General features: G+C 37.1%; 1 protein-coding gene across 1 annotated transcript; it reads left to right on the top strand.

Moving 5' to 3' along the window:
* The first annotated feature begins 12,345 nt into the window (after positions 1-12,345).
* Positions 12,346-14,293, top strand: LOC110883328 (BURP domain protein RD22). Its single transcript, XM_022131120.2, has 2 exons — positions 12,346-12,618; positions 13,004-14,293. The coding sequence occupies exons 1-2, from the start codon at positions 12,478-12,480 to the stop codon at positions 14,156-14,158; spliced, it is 1,296 nt and encodes a 431-aa protein (XP_021986812.2). The 5' UTR covers positions 12,346-12,477; the 3' UTR covers positions 14,159-14,293.
* Positions 14,294-15,233: the final 940 nt, after the last annotated feature.

Genomic DNA, 15,233 nt, shown 5'->3' with positions numbered 1-15,233 from the left:
ATGGTCCCCTTTGTTACATGAAGCCATTTATGGTATTAATGATAGCTTTTCAAAAGATTTTTCTTGAAGCAAAAATTTACCTTCCCTGAAATTACTAAAACGTCACATAAATAACATATAGCAACTAAGAAAAGTTAATGATAAATAATATACTTTTTGCAATATGAAATTGAGAAAACTTTCAAGATATTGGCACATATTTCATTTATTCTAAATTTGTAAGGTTACTCGGTGTGGAGGAGGGTAGTCCTCAAAAAGGATGCTCTTTCATGTAGACGTCCACGTAAGCGGGTGTGAGGATAGGCTTATATAGGGGATGGACCTAGGTGTGGAGGATGGGCAGATGTATGTATGTATGTATGTATGTATGTATGTATGTATGTATGTATGTATGTATGTATGTATGTATGTATGTATGTATGTATGTATGTATGTATGTATGTATGTATGTATGTATGTATGTATGTATGTGTGTGTTGGGGGGAGGGCGTCGAGACCGGCTGCAGGAAGCCGTTGAAGATGGTGACGGGCTTGAGGGGGTGGGGGAGGTGGTGCGACGCCAGAGGACGACCCCATACCATGTAGTGTAATGATTTTTCAATGATCACAATAAATATAGTAGTTGTTTGGTGATATTTCGACAGAAAAGTCCAACTATGAGTAAATGCTGACATCTCCATTCCTTCTCCTTTTCATACATAATGAAAGCATTTTTGGTTTGTGTACGTGTCTATAGTATATGTTTGTTGGGGCCGGTTCTTTTACTCCAATAATGACAGAAACTTCAATGTCTAACTGTGGATCGTAAAATTCTATAAGTAACAATAATGTTATCAACGTATAATACATTAAACTAATACTTTTATATACTTCATAATATTTGAACACCCTTTCATACTTGATTTGGAAGCAACTTGTTTACGTGTATAACAATAATGGAATCACCGATGTGAGACAAGTTCCATACCTTCCAATTTTTTCAGTCTATAACAATCGACCCTCCTTAAGGGCCAACGTCCTTGATGGTCACGGATGGATCTTTCCAGGCCACCACTCCATGGGCCACCACTCTGAGTTTGGCTCTGATACCGATGTTACATACCAAACAAGAGAACTCAACCCAAAAGACTAGTCTGGTGGGTGAGAGAACCCATTTGGTATATAAACCGCACATCAATTGTCCATACAACCGATGTGGAACAAGTCTCATACCTTGCAATGGTTTCGGTCCATAACAATAAGGATAAATGTTTACAGATTAACCCTTGATTTGTGATTTATAATAGGCGGCGCAGGTTGTGGCGAACTATTTTCCTTAAATTACTAAATGTAATTACAGTTTTTGTCCTTTGGCTATAATCAAAATCAGAAATTTAGTTCTTTAACAAGAGCGTAACTCAAGGAAGAACATATGCACTTGACAGCAGTGGCGAAGCTTGACGTTTTCGAGGGGGGGGGGTCGGAAAACGTATATACCCATATTTTCTATAGAATCGGAGGGTCGAAAACGTATATACCCAAAAATTTCTATACCACTACTGAGCGAAAAGTTCGGGGGGTCGGGCGCCCCTCCCGGCCCCTTCAAAGCATCGCCAATGCTTGACAGCTGATCAGTGAACGTTCAGCACTAACATATTACCTCATGTTTACGAACGTAAACACACGACCACAACCTATGTTTATGTTCGTTTAAGATAATGAACGAAATTTCTTGTTCGTGTTTGTTTATTTATTAAAAGAACGAACAAAAAACGAACTTCGCGCTGAACGGTTCACGAACGGTTCGTTAAATGTTCGATTCGTTTACAATGCTACGTGTTGTTTTATCTTATTTTACATTGATTTGTTTGTTATATTTAGTTTCCTTCTTTGATGGTTTTCTCTCTTGTATTTATATCTCCCAATGTTCAACGAATAATTAACAGCTTGTGATATCATAATTCTTTATAAGATAAATCATATTTCTTTCCTGGTAAGGTATCATATTTCCATGATATGTTATTGAAAAGTTACTGGTGGCATTGTTTTCAGTTTTAGGTTCATCTCTTAATAACAAAAAGAAGTTGAAGATGGTGTTACGGTTATAACACCATTGTGAACTTTGTGATAACTGTATAAGTTAATTTTTCATTTTCTTAATTAATGTTGATTTTCATAACATATTTTTTTATAACAAATAAATTTATACACATGTTAATGATTAGACACTTGTGAAATATGTTGGTTTGATATGTTTAGAAACTTTTGTAGACACAGATTTTTAAGAATCTTCTAGTTTTTATTTGTGTAGCAACTTGTGATTTTAGGGGGGGGGGGGGGTAATGGGTGTGGGGGACGGCACTGGTCCGTCGAGGCCCACCCCGGCCCTTGGGGCCCATTCTGTAAGGACCAGCAAAAATGTTCCAAAACGACTCGTAAGTGAAAACCAGGACCTTTAAAACCCTAACGGGCATGAAAAATCATGAAAACAAGAAAATTGGTTTCCACGCGGGCCGCGTACGCCATAAGGTAAGGCTACGCGGGCCGCGACAACTTATAATTCCTCCGGATAAGTGCTTAGGCCACGTGTCGGACCTACCGGTGACACGCTAGCCCTACACGTAGACTAGGGGGCCCTCGCGGGCCGCGTAAGACCTTGTTAAGGTTTACGCAGGCCGCGTAAAACTTGAAAAATTGCTATAAATTCCTGGCCATGGGACTTGAGTCTGTGTTCGAAAATTTAGATCAAAAACGAAGTTTACTGCTCAAAATCACAATTTCACTTAGGGAAACGCTGCTACGAGTACAGAGTATTAACTCAATCACTGCTACGATACAATGTCCGATCGATTGAAACCGATCCGATGGATGTTTAAGTGTTGCCCATAATTGGGCTATACTTTGTCATTCGTCGTGAGGGTTTTGATTTCGTGAGTTTATCGTAAATGTTGTATTAAGTTACTGACCTAGTTTTGTATGCATTGTTATTTAAATTAGGTTACAAGGTTAAATCAGTAGGCAAGGTTCTGTCCGGTTAAACTTGCAATGTGAGTCATTCTCTTTTTATTAACAGTGTTTTACAATACTCCAATTATTTTCAAAGTTATAATTACAGGGATTAAGTCGTGGTTATCTTGAATCACTTGCAAGTGGGGTATTGTGCACATTACTAATTTCTCACGGTTAGGTTTACCCACCTAACAGTGATAATCATCACTACTTGGGTAAAAGGACCCAATAGTGGTATGACCATCGTCACCAGGGTGTGACACGGCGCCAGATAAAAATAAGATAGTAGCCATTGTAATCGCTCTTATGCTGTAATTCATAACTAATATGTCATTTTAGATAACCTGAATGACTCGCTAGTATTTCCCCGCTGATAAAATATTTTTTAAACATGTTTCAGGTGACCTACTGTGAATCAAGGAAAAATGCTACAGAGCACTAACAAGCTTGAAGTAGTGGCTCAATAAAATAAATAAGCATGTTTTGTAAAATCAGGGATTTCCTCACGAAATCCCCTTTATTGTAAATTATGGGGTTTGATCCAGAATTGTGAAATAAAATAATGGGGCATTTTCAGTTTAACAGATCCTGTCAATTATTTCCGCTGCCAAATTAAATAATCAATACCACGGGGTTCTGTCCCGCGGCTTCTGGACCGGGTCACACCGGGCCGGGGGCCGTGACACATTCCGTCACTATCGTCGGCCAACCCACGAGATCGACGAGCCCATGTTCCATTTTTAAAGAATAATGCCATTGATTAACAGAGCAGTTTTAAAAAAAAATCAATTTTATTTATTATATAAATCATTCAACCCCTCATTTTTTTATAAAAAATAACTCACCCACACTCTCTAAAAAATCTTAAACTCTCTCAAAAAAATGTCTTCGTCATCTTCATGGTGTTCGTCATCTTCGGGTGGAGCTGCTCGGTTTTTTTGTAAACGGTGTAATGCAGACGACACAGATGATCATTGCGGAGGAAGAAGAGGAGAAACCATGTCACAACCACGAACTAGGCAAGCGGCCAAAAACAGAGATATAGAAGATTAGTTTATATTTGTGTTTATAGATTTATATCGCTATTATATTTTGTATTTGTAACATACATGTAGGTGCCCACGATAGATTGGTGGCCGATTACTTTGTTGACGAACCCTTGTACAGGACGCGATGTTTAAACGTCGGTTCCGAATGAGTCGTCGACTTTTCTTATGTATAGCCGATGGCGTGTCGAGTTTTGATCCCTTTTTTAGATTTCGATTCGATGCAAGAGGCAAAATGGTTCTATCACCTTACAGAATTGGACAACGACAATTCATTAACTGGCTTACGACACGACAACCGATGCGAGGGATGAGTATTTATAGATGTCCTAAAGAACTGCATGAGAATGTTTGTACAATTTTGTAAATGTGTGTTGAAGCTGTATAGTAAAAAATATTTGTGAAAACTAAATGCCAATGTGGTCCAAAAATTGTATCAATTCAATGAAGAAAGCATGGTTTCATAGGAATGCTCGGAAGCATTGATTGCATGTACTGGCTGCGGCCGAAAGGCCCTAATGCATTGCGAGGTAAATTTACACTAGGTAAATTTAATGTAGTAAATTTGGATATTTATTTCAGATAAATCTTATAGGATTTTCAATTGATGATGAAAGAACACATGAATATCATAGAATTTTCGATTAATGATGAAAGAACCTTTAGAGGTACACCAGAATATAATACGAATTTGTGTACTCTTATCATAACAAATAATTGTATTAAGACTGTTTAAGATAATGAATCAATAGAAATTAAATAAATAAATCCGTACATCAGGTGTGCAAATGAGATTAGCTCAAGCTTCAAGTTAATGAAAACGCCACCACAAGGTGTCGTAACTAAATAAATGATTCAATGAAGGTGAAGACCAAACAAGTCACCATGGTTTTGAACAAATGAAGTACTTGACAAAATGTAATATTTATAAAACTTTGATTTGAAACAGAGTCAAATAATACCTTAGCATAGATGTCATGGACAAAAAACGTACCGATGATCACATCAGGAATCACTGCTGCCTCATGCATTGTAAGTATGAATGTTCATGCGTTCTTCTTAGATTTGTCTGACGCTTTTGCCTTGTTGTAGGGTGCCTTTGTCAGTTTTAGGCGATATGGATGGATATGGATTGTTTCTCCGCAGTTAAAACAAACTGGGTTTTTCTTCTTGCATTCTTCCTCCTTATGGCCAGGTGTTTTGCAGTGATTACAGTAGGGTTTTCTTTTAAAATATCATTTTCCTGAATGCTTCTTATTACAGTTTCTACAGAAAGGTTGTGCAGATGACCGTCCAATTCCTTTCCTTTAATAGGAATTATCAGAGCGGAAATCTTTATAAGAACAACCATAGGCGGTGGCTTTCTTTTGTTTAGGAAATGAAGTTTTGACAAGAATATCATTGTCTCCATTGACGCTATGGCTAGGTTCGATGTGATGAGTATGCTTACATCTTATAGTTATATTATTGTTTACAGGCATATAATTTTTAATAGCTTCAATAATCGAGGGTATGACATTAGCTATTCCTTGAGCTACTATATTTTCTATAGCACTTTTATCCAAAGAATTTTCGTTACTAGCGTGACTTTCTTGATTACATGATACTTCATTCGACATCTGAATTGCAAACATTTTCAGGTATTAATATCACAGAATAAATAAAACAAAAGAATATTCAAACACATTTTATCAAAATCGTTGATCATTGAGACATTAGTATGCGTCGATATATATATGCGTTATATATATTATACATTATTATTATTACTATTATTAATATATATATATATATATATATATATTATATCAAAATATAAGGAAAGTATATATTATATATATATATATATTATTAGGTTTGTCTTGTCTTCAGAATTGCAGTTCCCTCTCGTCGTACTTCCGGACGAGCTTTTCTCCTATAAAACGGACTCGGTGTCCTGCTGACAACAGCTCCTCTCCATATTGCCTCAACTCAGCCATATTCTCTGAGCTCATGGCTGGATAGGCATTCGGGATGTATGGTGGGAATTGTGGTTGTGGATAGGCATTCGGGATGTATGGTGGGAATTGTGGTTGTGGCTGGAGATAAGGGTCATGTATGAGGTTATGAAATTCCTAGTCATTTGTCCACCATTATTCCATTGGATTTGGTGTTGGTGCAGGTATCCTTTGGATTTCCTATGGGTTAAATGCCGGTATTGGTTGAGGATTCATTTGGATAGGTTCTGGGTTAACAAGTAGGTTTGAGTTTGTTTCTTCGGCTATAGGTTGAAACATATTATAGTTTGCTAATCTACGGTCGAGTTCCTCCCACAGTAACTTTGTTAATGGGGTTTGAGTGGTTCCTTCAGATAGGGTTATATTAACTACTGTGTTTTTTTTTTTTTTCCTATTTTCTCTTTATTAAACCATCCTTTCTTGTTAGGTGGTATAGGTTCACTAGATTTGGCTTTAAAAATCAAAGATCCTTCCGCATCCGCTTCATATCCTGATATGGCTCCGGATGGTCCTTTGTCCATCTCTGAATCAGACATATGTTGGAAAGCATCGGGCACACTTTTGTTACTCCGACTGTGGACTCAGAAATTATCAAAAATAATATAAAATTCCACATATATATAATTTTTATATTCTCAGAGATAACGCATAAATTATTCTATATTAATTTCCTAACATTAATGTTTAAGTTTAGGTATTAAAAGAACACCTAAATAGTTTAAATCAGTGGCTCTGATACCACTTTCTGTCACTCGACCCCCAACCCCACTCTGGGCGGGAGCCATGAACAGTCAAGTGGTACCGATGTTTTATTAAATTTGCAGCGGAAAACTTTTCATCAGGATCATAGTTAGGAAATATTTCAGAGTTTGTAAAACATCAAAGTTTATTATTAAACAAACGGGATAAAACCCATATTACAATCAAATGTTTTTATTGGGATAAACCCTAATTGATAAAACACAAATTTCTTCTTTCATTCAGGTAATCATAGCCACTTTATTTAAGCTTCCAGTGCTCCATAGCAGACTTCTATTACATTCACAGTAAGTTACCTGAAACGCATTTGAAAACATTTTATCGGTGAGTTCATTCATTTGTATAAAAAGACACATTGTTATATTTTACAGTATCAAGGGAGATTACAATGTTTATATCTAACAAAAACTACAAAGTATTTGTCACTCGACTAGATCTGTGACTATGGTCATATCACACATTGGCTAACCCATTGTCCAATGGTGAAGATTATCAAGTAATGTATACAAAACCCCACATACCAGTAGTAATTGGAGAATACAAACACTTAATCACTGTAAGTATAACTGAAAAACATTTAGGGTTTTGCAAAGCATTTGGTAAAAAGAAAGGATGATTCACAGAGTTGTGAGAAAAAGAAGAATGACTCACAAAGTTGTGAGAAAAAGAAGAATGACTCACTTGTAGATTTTGGGTTTTAACTTAAAGCCTTCTGTTATAATTCTTGGTATAATTTCTGAGTTCCTAATAAAATATACAATGCACACGTGTTAGTGTAATAACCCAACTTAACTTTATCGATACATCACGAGATCAAAACCCCACCGTAGTTAACAAAGTGTAGCCTTGTACAGGCAACACCTTGACATCCGTTGCTGGGTTCAGGATCGATTGGACAGGGTATCGAATCAGTGATTAGGGGTTAAAACACTTACAACGGGGTAGAGTTACGTAGAATTAGCGGGTATAGCAAGAAAACGGAGAGTTAGAGAATTGAGTTCCTCAAAATTTGATCGAACTGATGCACAGACTTCTGTCCCAAGCTGCTACTTTTATAGGCCATTTGGGTCCCTGTCGCGCGTCGTGACAGGAACTGGTGTCCCTTCCACGTGTCGCCTGAGCGACCTATTTTTTTCCTAGACAGGCTACGTTGCATGTATAGCCCTGCCACTTGTTGCGCTCGAGTCACACACGTCTTGGTACTCGCCCACGTGTCGCGGAATATTTAGGGGTACCCCCCACGTGTCTCCGGAGAGTCCAGTTTCTAGATTCTTTGTTTTTCGTATTGGTTCGCGCCATACAAGTCCGGGGTTCCGATCAGGGGTCCTTATAAGGTGTTTTTGGGAGTTGTAACACATCTACCCTAATATATAGCAATCCTTTAACTATAAACCAGCAAACATTTCCTGGTGAAAGTGCAACAGTCGTTTAGTATGCAGAATTCATTCCATGGTCCAGTTCTACATACCCCAAACTTCCTAAATACCTGACTCACAGTATTAACACTTAAATTTCACCATTAAAGACCACCATTCATACACAATAGTTTAATACAATCCTAATCACCATACGTACATAACAGTTACATAACAAAACAAGGGTAACTCATGATCATTAACTTCAAAAACCCAAAAAATGATCAGTCCAAAAATAACCCTTGTAAAGTGTTATGCTTAACCCAATAGTTAGGCATCATATGTACAGCCAAGCAAGGACCCTTGTCTTCATGCTCGATGGCTAAAATAGAGCTCGATCCTGAACCCCTTTCCCGTCCTCAATAAGACCCGGTATTGGATCCGTATAAGACATTGGGTCACCTGTACCATAATTCCAACTAGAATTCCATGAAAAACAAACCATATTTCAGATTATATACATGACACACATCACGAAATCAACTATTTTAAGTAAAATTAACACAATGTCGTACCAATAACATGGATAACAATTAAAATGATCACATATTGCCTCATGAGTAGGATGATCGGACCTGTTGTTGGTATGATGGTCGGAGCTATGGGATGACTGGAGCTTTTCTTGTAGGCGGAGAGGGTTTTGGGGATTAAGGGAGTGAAATGGTGCTTCTCATGGAAGATTGAGGATTAAAAAAGTTTGAAAGGGTAAACTTTGGGTAAAATGACCAAACTGCCCTTCACACCGTTAAATAATGGAATGGTCAACTAACGGAAGCTTGGCAGAGGGACATGATTGATTCCAATTGACAACCACAGGGACTAGAATGATCGTTTTTCAAATAGGGTCTGTATGTGAGAACAAGTGTAAACAACAGGGAAGTAAATTGTTCTTTAAACAAAATCTTATTTTATTTATTCTTAATTAATATCTTGTACTAACTGCAAAGTGGAAGTGTGTACAACTAAAACCGACAAACTCTTTCTAGTGATCTAATTCCCATTCATTAAAACTTATTAAACAACCATAGGGGGTTTTCATGAAACTAACCTTTGACGAAAAACCGAAGCTTCATACCTTGAATCAACAAACTCTCACCCTAGTTGATGTTTGTTCACGAACTGAGATCCCGAATCAACTTCTTGACTAGTATCTTGAAACCGGAGTATCCGTATGCATGACCTAAGAACTCCTTCACGGTCAAAAGTCAAACCTTGTCAAAGCATAGTCAAACCCGATCAACTCTGGTCAAACCCAATTTTCCAATGGATGGACGACAGTGCTGGGGCGACGACATAGGTGGCGGAGTGTAGCAGGTGGCTGGTCGGGCGGTGGCATTCGGCGGTATGTCGGCAATGTCCGGTGGTCTCCAGGCAGCAGAGGAAGGTCAGCGATGGTGTTTGTGTGAGTTTTTGGTGTAACTTAAACCCTTGAGGGACCTTGTGTATATATAGATGTGATGTCAATTTAGTTCAGCTCAAAAACTACCACCATGGTATTATATCCTAATACAAATACCTAATTTATATTTATCGAATAAATATATGAATTATATATTATTTATCTAATAAATAACATATAGTTATCTCGTAATATGTTATTTACCTAAAAAATAAAATATATATTATTTATCTAATAAATAATATTCACACCCCTTTTATTTAATTACTTTTTAATTAAATAAACAAGGGATGTTGGATTTAAATAACCCAAACTTTCACCAATTGGCACATAACATTCCCAACTTTCGACTCGTACATCAACACTCCCAACTTTCAACTTATTGGCCGATAACACTCCCTAACTAACTGAACCTTAACCCAGTTAGCTGATGCCAGCTACCACGTCATCTAAAAATGCCATGTCAACTGCCACATCAGCTGCCATATCATCAAAAATGCCACGTCATATGCCACATCAGCTGCCACATCATAAAAATGCCACATAAGCTGCCACGTCATAAAAAAAGCCACATTAGTTGCCACATGATACACCACGTCATCACAAAGGATTTAGTTAGTTAGGGAGTGTTATTGGCCAATAAGTTGAAAGTTGGGAGTGCTTGTGTACAAGTCGAAAGTTGGGAGTGTTATCGGCCAATTGATGAAAGTTGGGGTTATTTAAATCCAAAATCCCAATAAACATTAAATACTTAATTAATCAATTCATAAATAATTAATTTCTTAAAATTTTCATCAAACATTTGGACCGTGTTGCCGTTAAATCTCGCGCACTTGTGAACTATAATATTTATCTAATAAATATTATCCATCCCTGTTCGTTGCCCAACGTGTAACACTTTGGATCATACCTCATTAGTAACGTTATGGTAATCGTGACTAGGACATCTCATGTCCAAAAATAAAATATTTGTACAAATATATATATGAAACTAGTATTAAGCCCCACAAGTTGTCATCTTCATCATGTAATATGACCCTCATCGGAGCCTGGAAAACCAAAACCTTAAACTTCCAAAACCCAAAAGCAAGCGTATCAAACTAAAGCATTACATGCAAATAAGCTCTTAGATGCAATTATTCTCATCATCACTGAGGCCAGAGAAGTGAAAACCCAAAGAATACAAACACTCAAAACAAAAGACTAGCAAGATCATAAAAACAAACATCGTGGATCAGAAAACCCTTAAGGGTTAATTGACGACTCAACGGAAATTCAGCCGGAGACAACGCAAAAATCAAACATAGACCATAAAAACCCTAAAGGGTTAACAAGCATTTCACCGGAGACAAACACGAAAGGATACCTTCAAACCCTAAAGGGTTAACCGGAGGCTAAAACACACGAAAACACCAAAAAGAGTGAGAATGGGTCGCCAGAGAAGACGACAATGGTGGAGCGGTGGAGAGCAGTGAGGTGAAGGGCTAGGCAGTGAAAAGCGTAAATGAGGGAGATGTGCCGCTTTTATGGATCAAACCAATGTACAACGCCACAAAATAATACACAACAACAATAAGCACAAAAACCCATAAAGCATAAAGTATAACAACAACCTGCACAACCAAGTTACAAATTAGTACTATATAAATAGTCTATTTCTTCAAAATGAAGTTCTTCATCATCAATTGTTATTTATTCATAGACTTTGTTCATTTTTTCAAATATGATTGTTTCAACTAGATATGGTGGGTTGTTTCTTGTATTTTTTTTTAAGTATACTTCAATAAAACACAATTCCGACCCAAACGGGCAAGAAGCCATACATACAAATAAAAAACGCCTCCGACCCAAACAGGAAAAAGGCAAACAAACTACAACATGTACAACGGATATTTACACCAGTCTTCTCATTGATGATTTCTTAAGGAAGACCTATTCTTTAACCACACAAACCCTCTAGATTTGACTTCTCCTAAAATCTCCTATAACTCGCACTTACTGTTGTGAAAAACCGTCTTGTTTCCCCCTTTCCATATTCACCAGCATATGATTATAATAAGGCCATAGATGATCTTCTTAGCTTTCTTTTTTCAGCTGTAAAAAATGTGAGCTTCCATAATATCTTTGACCCCAAAAGCGAAGAGCGACGGAATGTTACACCACTCATTAAACCCATCCAAACCCTGTTTGCCATCATACAAGCCGTAAAAATATGATCCACCGATTCCTTGTAATCCTCACAGAACGGGCACACATTTGAAGAAATATTCACATTTCCTCTTCTGTGATTCTTCCTAGTCGCCAATCTATCCATGTTTGCTCTCCATGTCATAATATTACATTTGAGGGGGACCTAATTACACCAAATAAACTTTGGAAATTGAATCACCTCCCTATCTTCACACACCGATTTGACAGAAAATATACCTGATTCCTCTCCCAACGATTTCCATAAGTCACTTTCGCTATCTTGGCACTCCTGGCATTCTTGTAACTCAGTTATCGACTCCGGCGCTCTGACCCAGTCCGAGTTGTACCCATGACTCCCCTGATTCTGAACAATCCTATCTGCCACTCTACAACACTTATTCGTCTCCAAATTGAAAAGATGTGGCCATCTATTCATAGACGACTGGTTGCCCACCCAAGTGTCGGCCCAAAACCTCATATCCAACGGGTTCCCCACCTTACCCTTCAAAAAACTTTTTAATCCCTTCCCATTTATTTTATAATTCCATTCAAATATGGCAATATTTTTCCAACATGAACCATGATTGTATTTATCTCTAATTAACGCAATATAGTTTGCAGCTGGTAGTTGGCCATAATTAAAACCAGTCGTCCTTATTGGTATGTGTTGCATTACGTATTAAATGAACATCTCCCACTTTATAAATTCCACATCGACCACTCATCAAACATCATCAAAATTAACTCCTAGAATCAGTTTTAGTTTCGGTTTCAGCTTCTCTCCAATGAGGTTCTTTCTTATCCACGTTTGTACACTTTTTTCGGTAAGTGCGTGTCTCTTGAATTGTTTTTTGCAACACATGAAATGGCTGTCGAATGTTTTATTTCGTTTTGGTTTTTATTGTTTCGGTTTTATACATCAATGTGTTACAAAAAGGAAATTTTGTTAGAAAGTAGCATAAATGCTCATATTTCTTTCATACTAAAATATAATATCTTGCAACTCTTAGAACGGTTTACAACTAACTCAAGATTAATTGAAACAAAAAAATACAGACATTAATAATAAAATATGATTTTAATTCCAACGTATAAGATTAATTTTGTGTAATCTATAGAATAACATTCTCCAAAAATATAAACGCGCGTATAATATATATTCGACAACTTGGGAGTTGACATCAGTTCTTTATTGTGTTTATTTATCAGGTAGCACTTTTAGGAAGTCATGCTGTGACTCCTGAAGTATACTGGAAGTCTGTGTTACCAAACAGTCCTATGCCAAAATCAATCAAAGATCTTCTATATACAGAATGGAATGACGAGAAAAGCACCGCAGTGGGGGTAGGAAAAGGCGGTGTAAGTGTTCATACAGGAAAACCAGGAAAACGAACAGATGTTGGTGTTGGGAAAGGTGGTGTTGGCGTTCACACCGGGAAACCAGGAAAACGGACAGATGTTGGTGTCGGGAAAGGCGGTGTCGGTGTTCACACTGGAAAACCAGGAAAACGGACAGATGTTAGTGTCGGGAAAGGCGGTGTCGGTGTTCACACAGGAAAACCAGGAAAGGGAACCCATGTTGGTGTTGGAAAAGGTGGTGTAAATGTGCACACCCGCCACAAAGGGAAGCCAGTTTATGTAGGTGTGCGTAAAGGACCTAATCCTTTTGTTTACCAGTATGCTGCATCCGAGAATCAGCTCAAGGATAATCCAAATGTAGCATTGTTTTTCAAGGAGAATGATTTGCATCAAGGCAAAGAAATGAACCTACACTTCACTAAAAACGACGAAAAAGCTACGTTTTTACCTCGACAAATCGCTGATTCGATACCCTTTTCGTCGAACAAGCTTCCACAAATCTACGAAGAGTTCTCAGTTAAACCTGACTCGATGGAAGCCGAGATCATGAAGCAAACGCTTAGCGAATGCGAGAGTACAGGCATTGAAGGTGAGGAGAAATACTGCGCGACTTCATTAGAATCCATGGTCGATTTTAGTACTACCAAACTTGGTCGAAATGTGAAAGCGATTTCAACAGAGGTTAGCGCTAAAGAAAGTACCCCGTTACAAAAGTACAAAATTGAAGTCGCTAAAAAGCTTGTGGCGAATAAAGCAGTGGTTTGTCATAAGCAAAACTACGCATACGCGGTCTTTTATTGCCATAAAACCGCTAGTACTCAAGCTTATGCGGTTTCTATGGTTGGTGCGGACGGTACAAAGGTGAATGCGGTTGCGGTTTGCCATACTGACACTGCAAAATGGAACCCAAAACATTTGGCGTTTCAAGTGCTTAAAGTTAAACCGGGAACTGTTCCGATTTGCCATTTCTTACCTGAAGATCATGTTGTTTGGGTTCCATACTAATAAACTTAGCAAGGAAAACACAGAATACAGTTTATGGTTTGTGTCTTGCGACCCTATTTATGGTGTTGTTGCTTCCTTTCTTTATCAGTATTTGTAAAGTAATGAAATAAGTACGACATGCCTTTTACTTAATTATATGTATGTTTCATGTTGACATAGTCATCAGCTTAGGATGGGACCTTAGGACAACTACAGAATAAAAAAACTGTTTTTCATATGATTTCATATATAAGCATGAAACAAGAAAATTAAAAAGTCTTTAGTAAGTTTTAAAAATAACAATCTTAACCTTGAAGGGCTTTGCGTTTAGTTTCTTATTCGAATCCAGCTACCTTGCACAAACTCGTATTTACACGATCTCACTGGTTAGTAATGTAATTGAGTTTCAATATAACGGTTCTCACAATAAATAAACATAATCTAGGTGCTACAGGACAGATTACAACATTAGAATTTTTATTCTAATGACATAATACTGATTTTAGGATGTGTATATACGTTGAAAAACATAATAGTACGTAAACGTATAATAGAACATCATAAAGCGTCATATACGATTTACCGTCTATTTGGAAGTTATTGTGTAATATAAGATATTTTATTGGAGTGCGAACTTTGTTTCATAAGAGGTTTTTTTTTTTTTTTTTTTTTTTTTTTTTTAACTAACTTTTATTCGCATGGACAAAAACACGCCCTGCCAAAACAGCAGCAACAACCTCACCTCAAAAGAGGCCAAACCAAATTACAAATCCAATATGTACAAGGAACAATTACACTATTCAGGCCAATTTAGAGAACCGCATTTACCCCTATGTTTACACCAAAGAAACCTTACCTCATAATATAGGTGTTTATTAAGAAAACATCAGAGGTATCTTAATTATTTTACCGTACATCATACAATATAAATGAAAAAAAGTTACCGTACATTTATATAAAAAAAAATTATTCAGGTGTTGAGGTTATAATGAATTTTTTTAACTAGTTTTTCTAAAGGATTCAACCAATTGTATTTTAATTCTTGTATCACAATTTCAAAAATATTTTAGTGTGAAAAAAAATTGTTCAATAGTTA

The sequence above is a fragment of the Helianthus annuus genome, chromosome 1 (assembly GCF_002127325.2).
Source record: "Helianthus annuus cultivar XRQ/B chromosome 1, HanXRQr2.0-SUNRISE, whole genome shotgun sequence".
Taxonomy (NCBI): Eukaryota; Viridiplantae; Streptophyta; class Magnoliopsida; order Asterales; family Asteraceae; genus Helianthus; species Helianthus annuus.
Note: the sequence above shows the minus strand (reverse complement) of the source record. Positions and strands in the feature narration are given on the sequence as shown.

What these genes read in the sequence shown, in the direction of transcription:
- LOC110883328 (XM_022131120.2), top strand. Translation starts at nt 12,478, where the DNA reads ATGAACATCTCCCACTTTATAAATTCCACATCGACCACTCATCAAACA. An exon ending in ACGTTTGTACACTTTTTTCG is followed by an intron (nt 12,619 to 13,003) that starts GTAAGTGCGTGT and finishes TTTATTTATCAG; the next exon opens with GTAGCACTTTTAGGAAGTCA.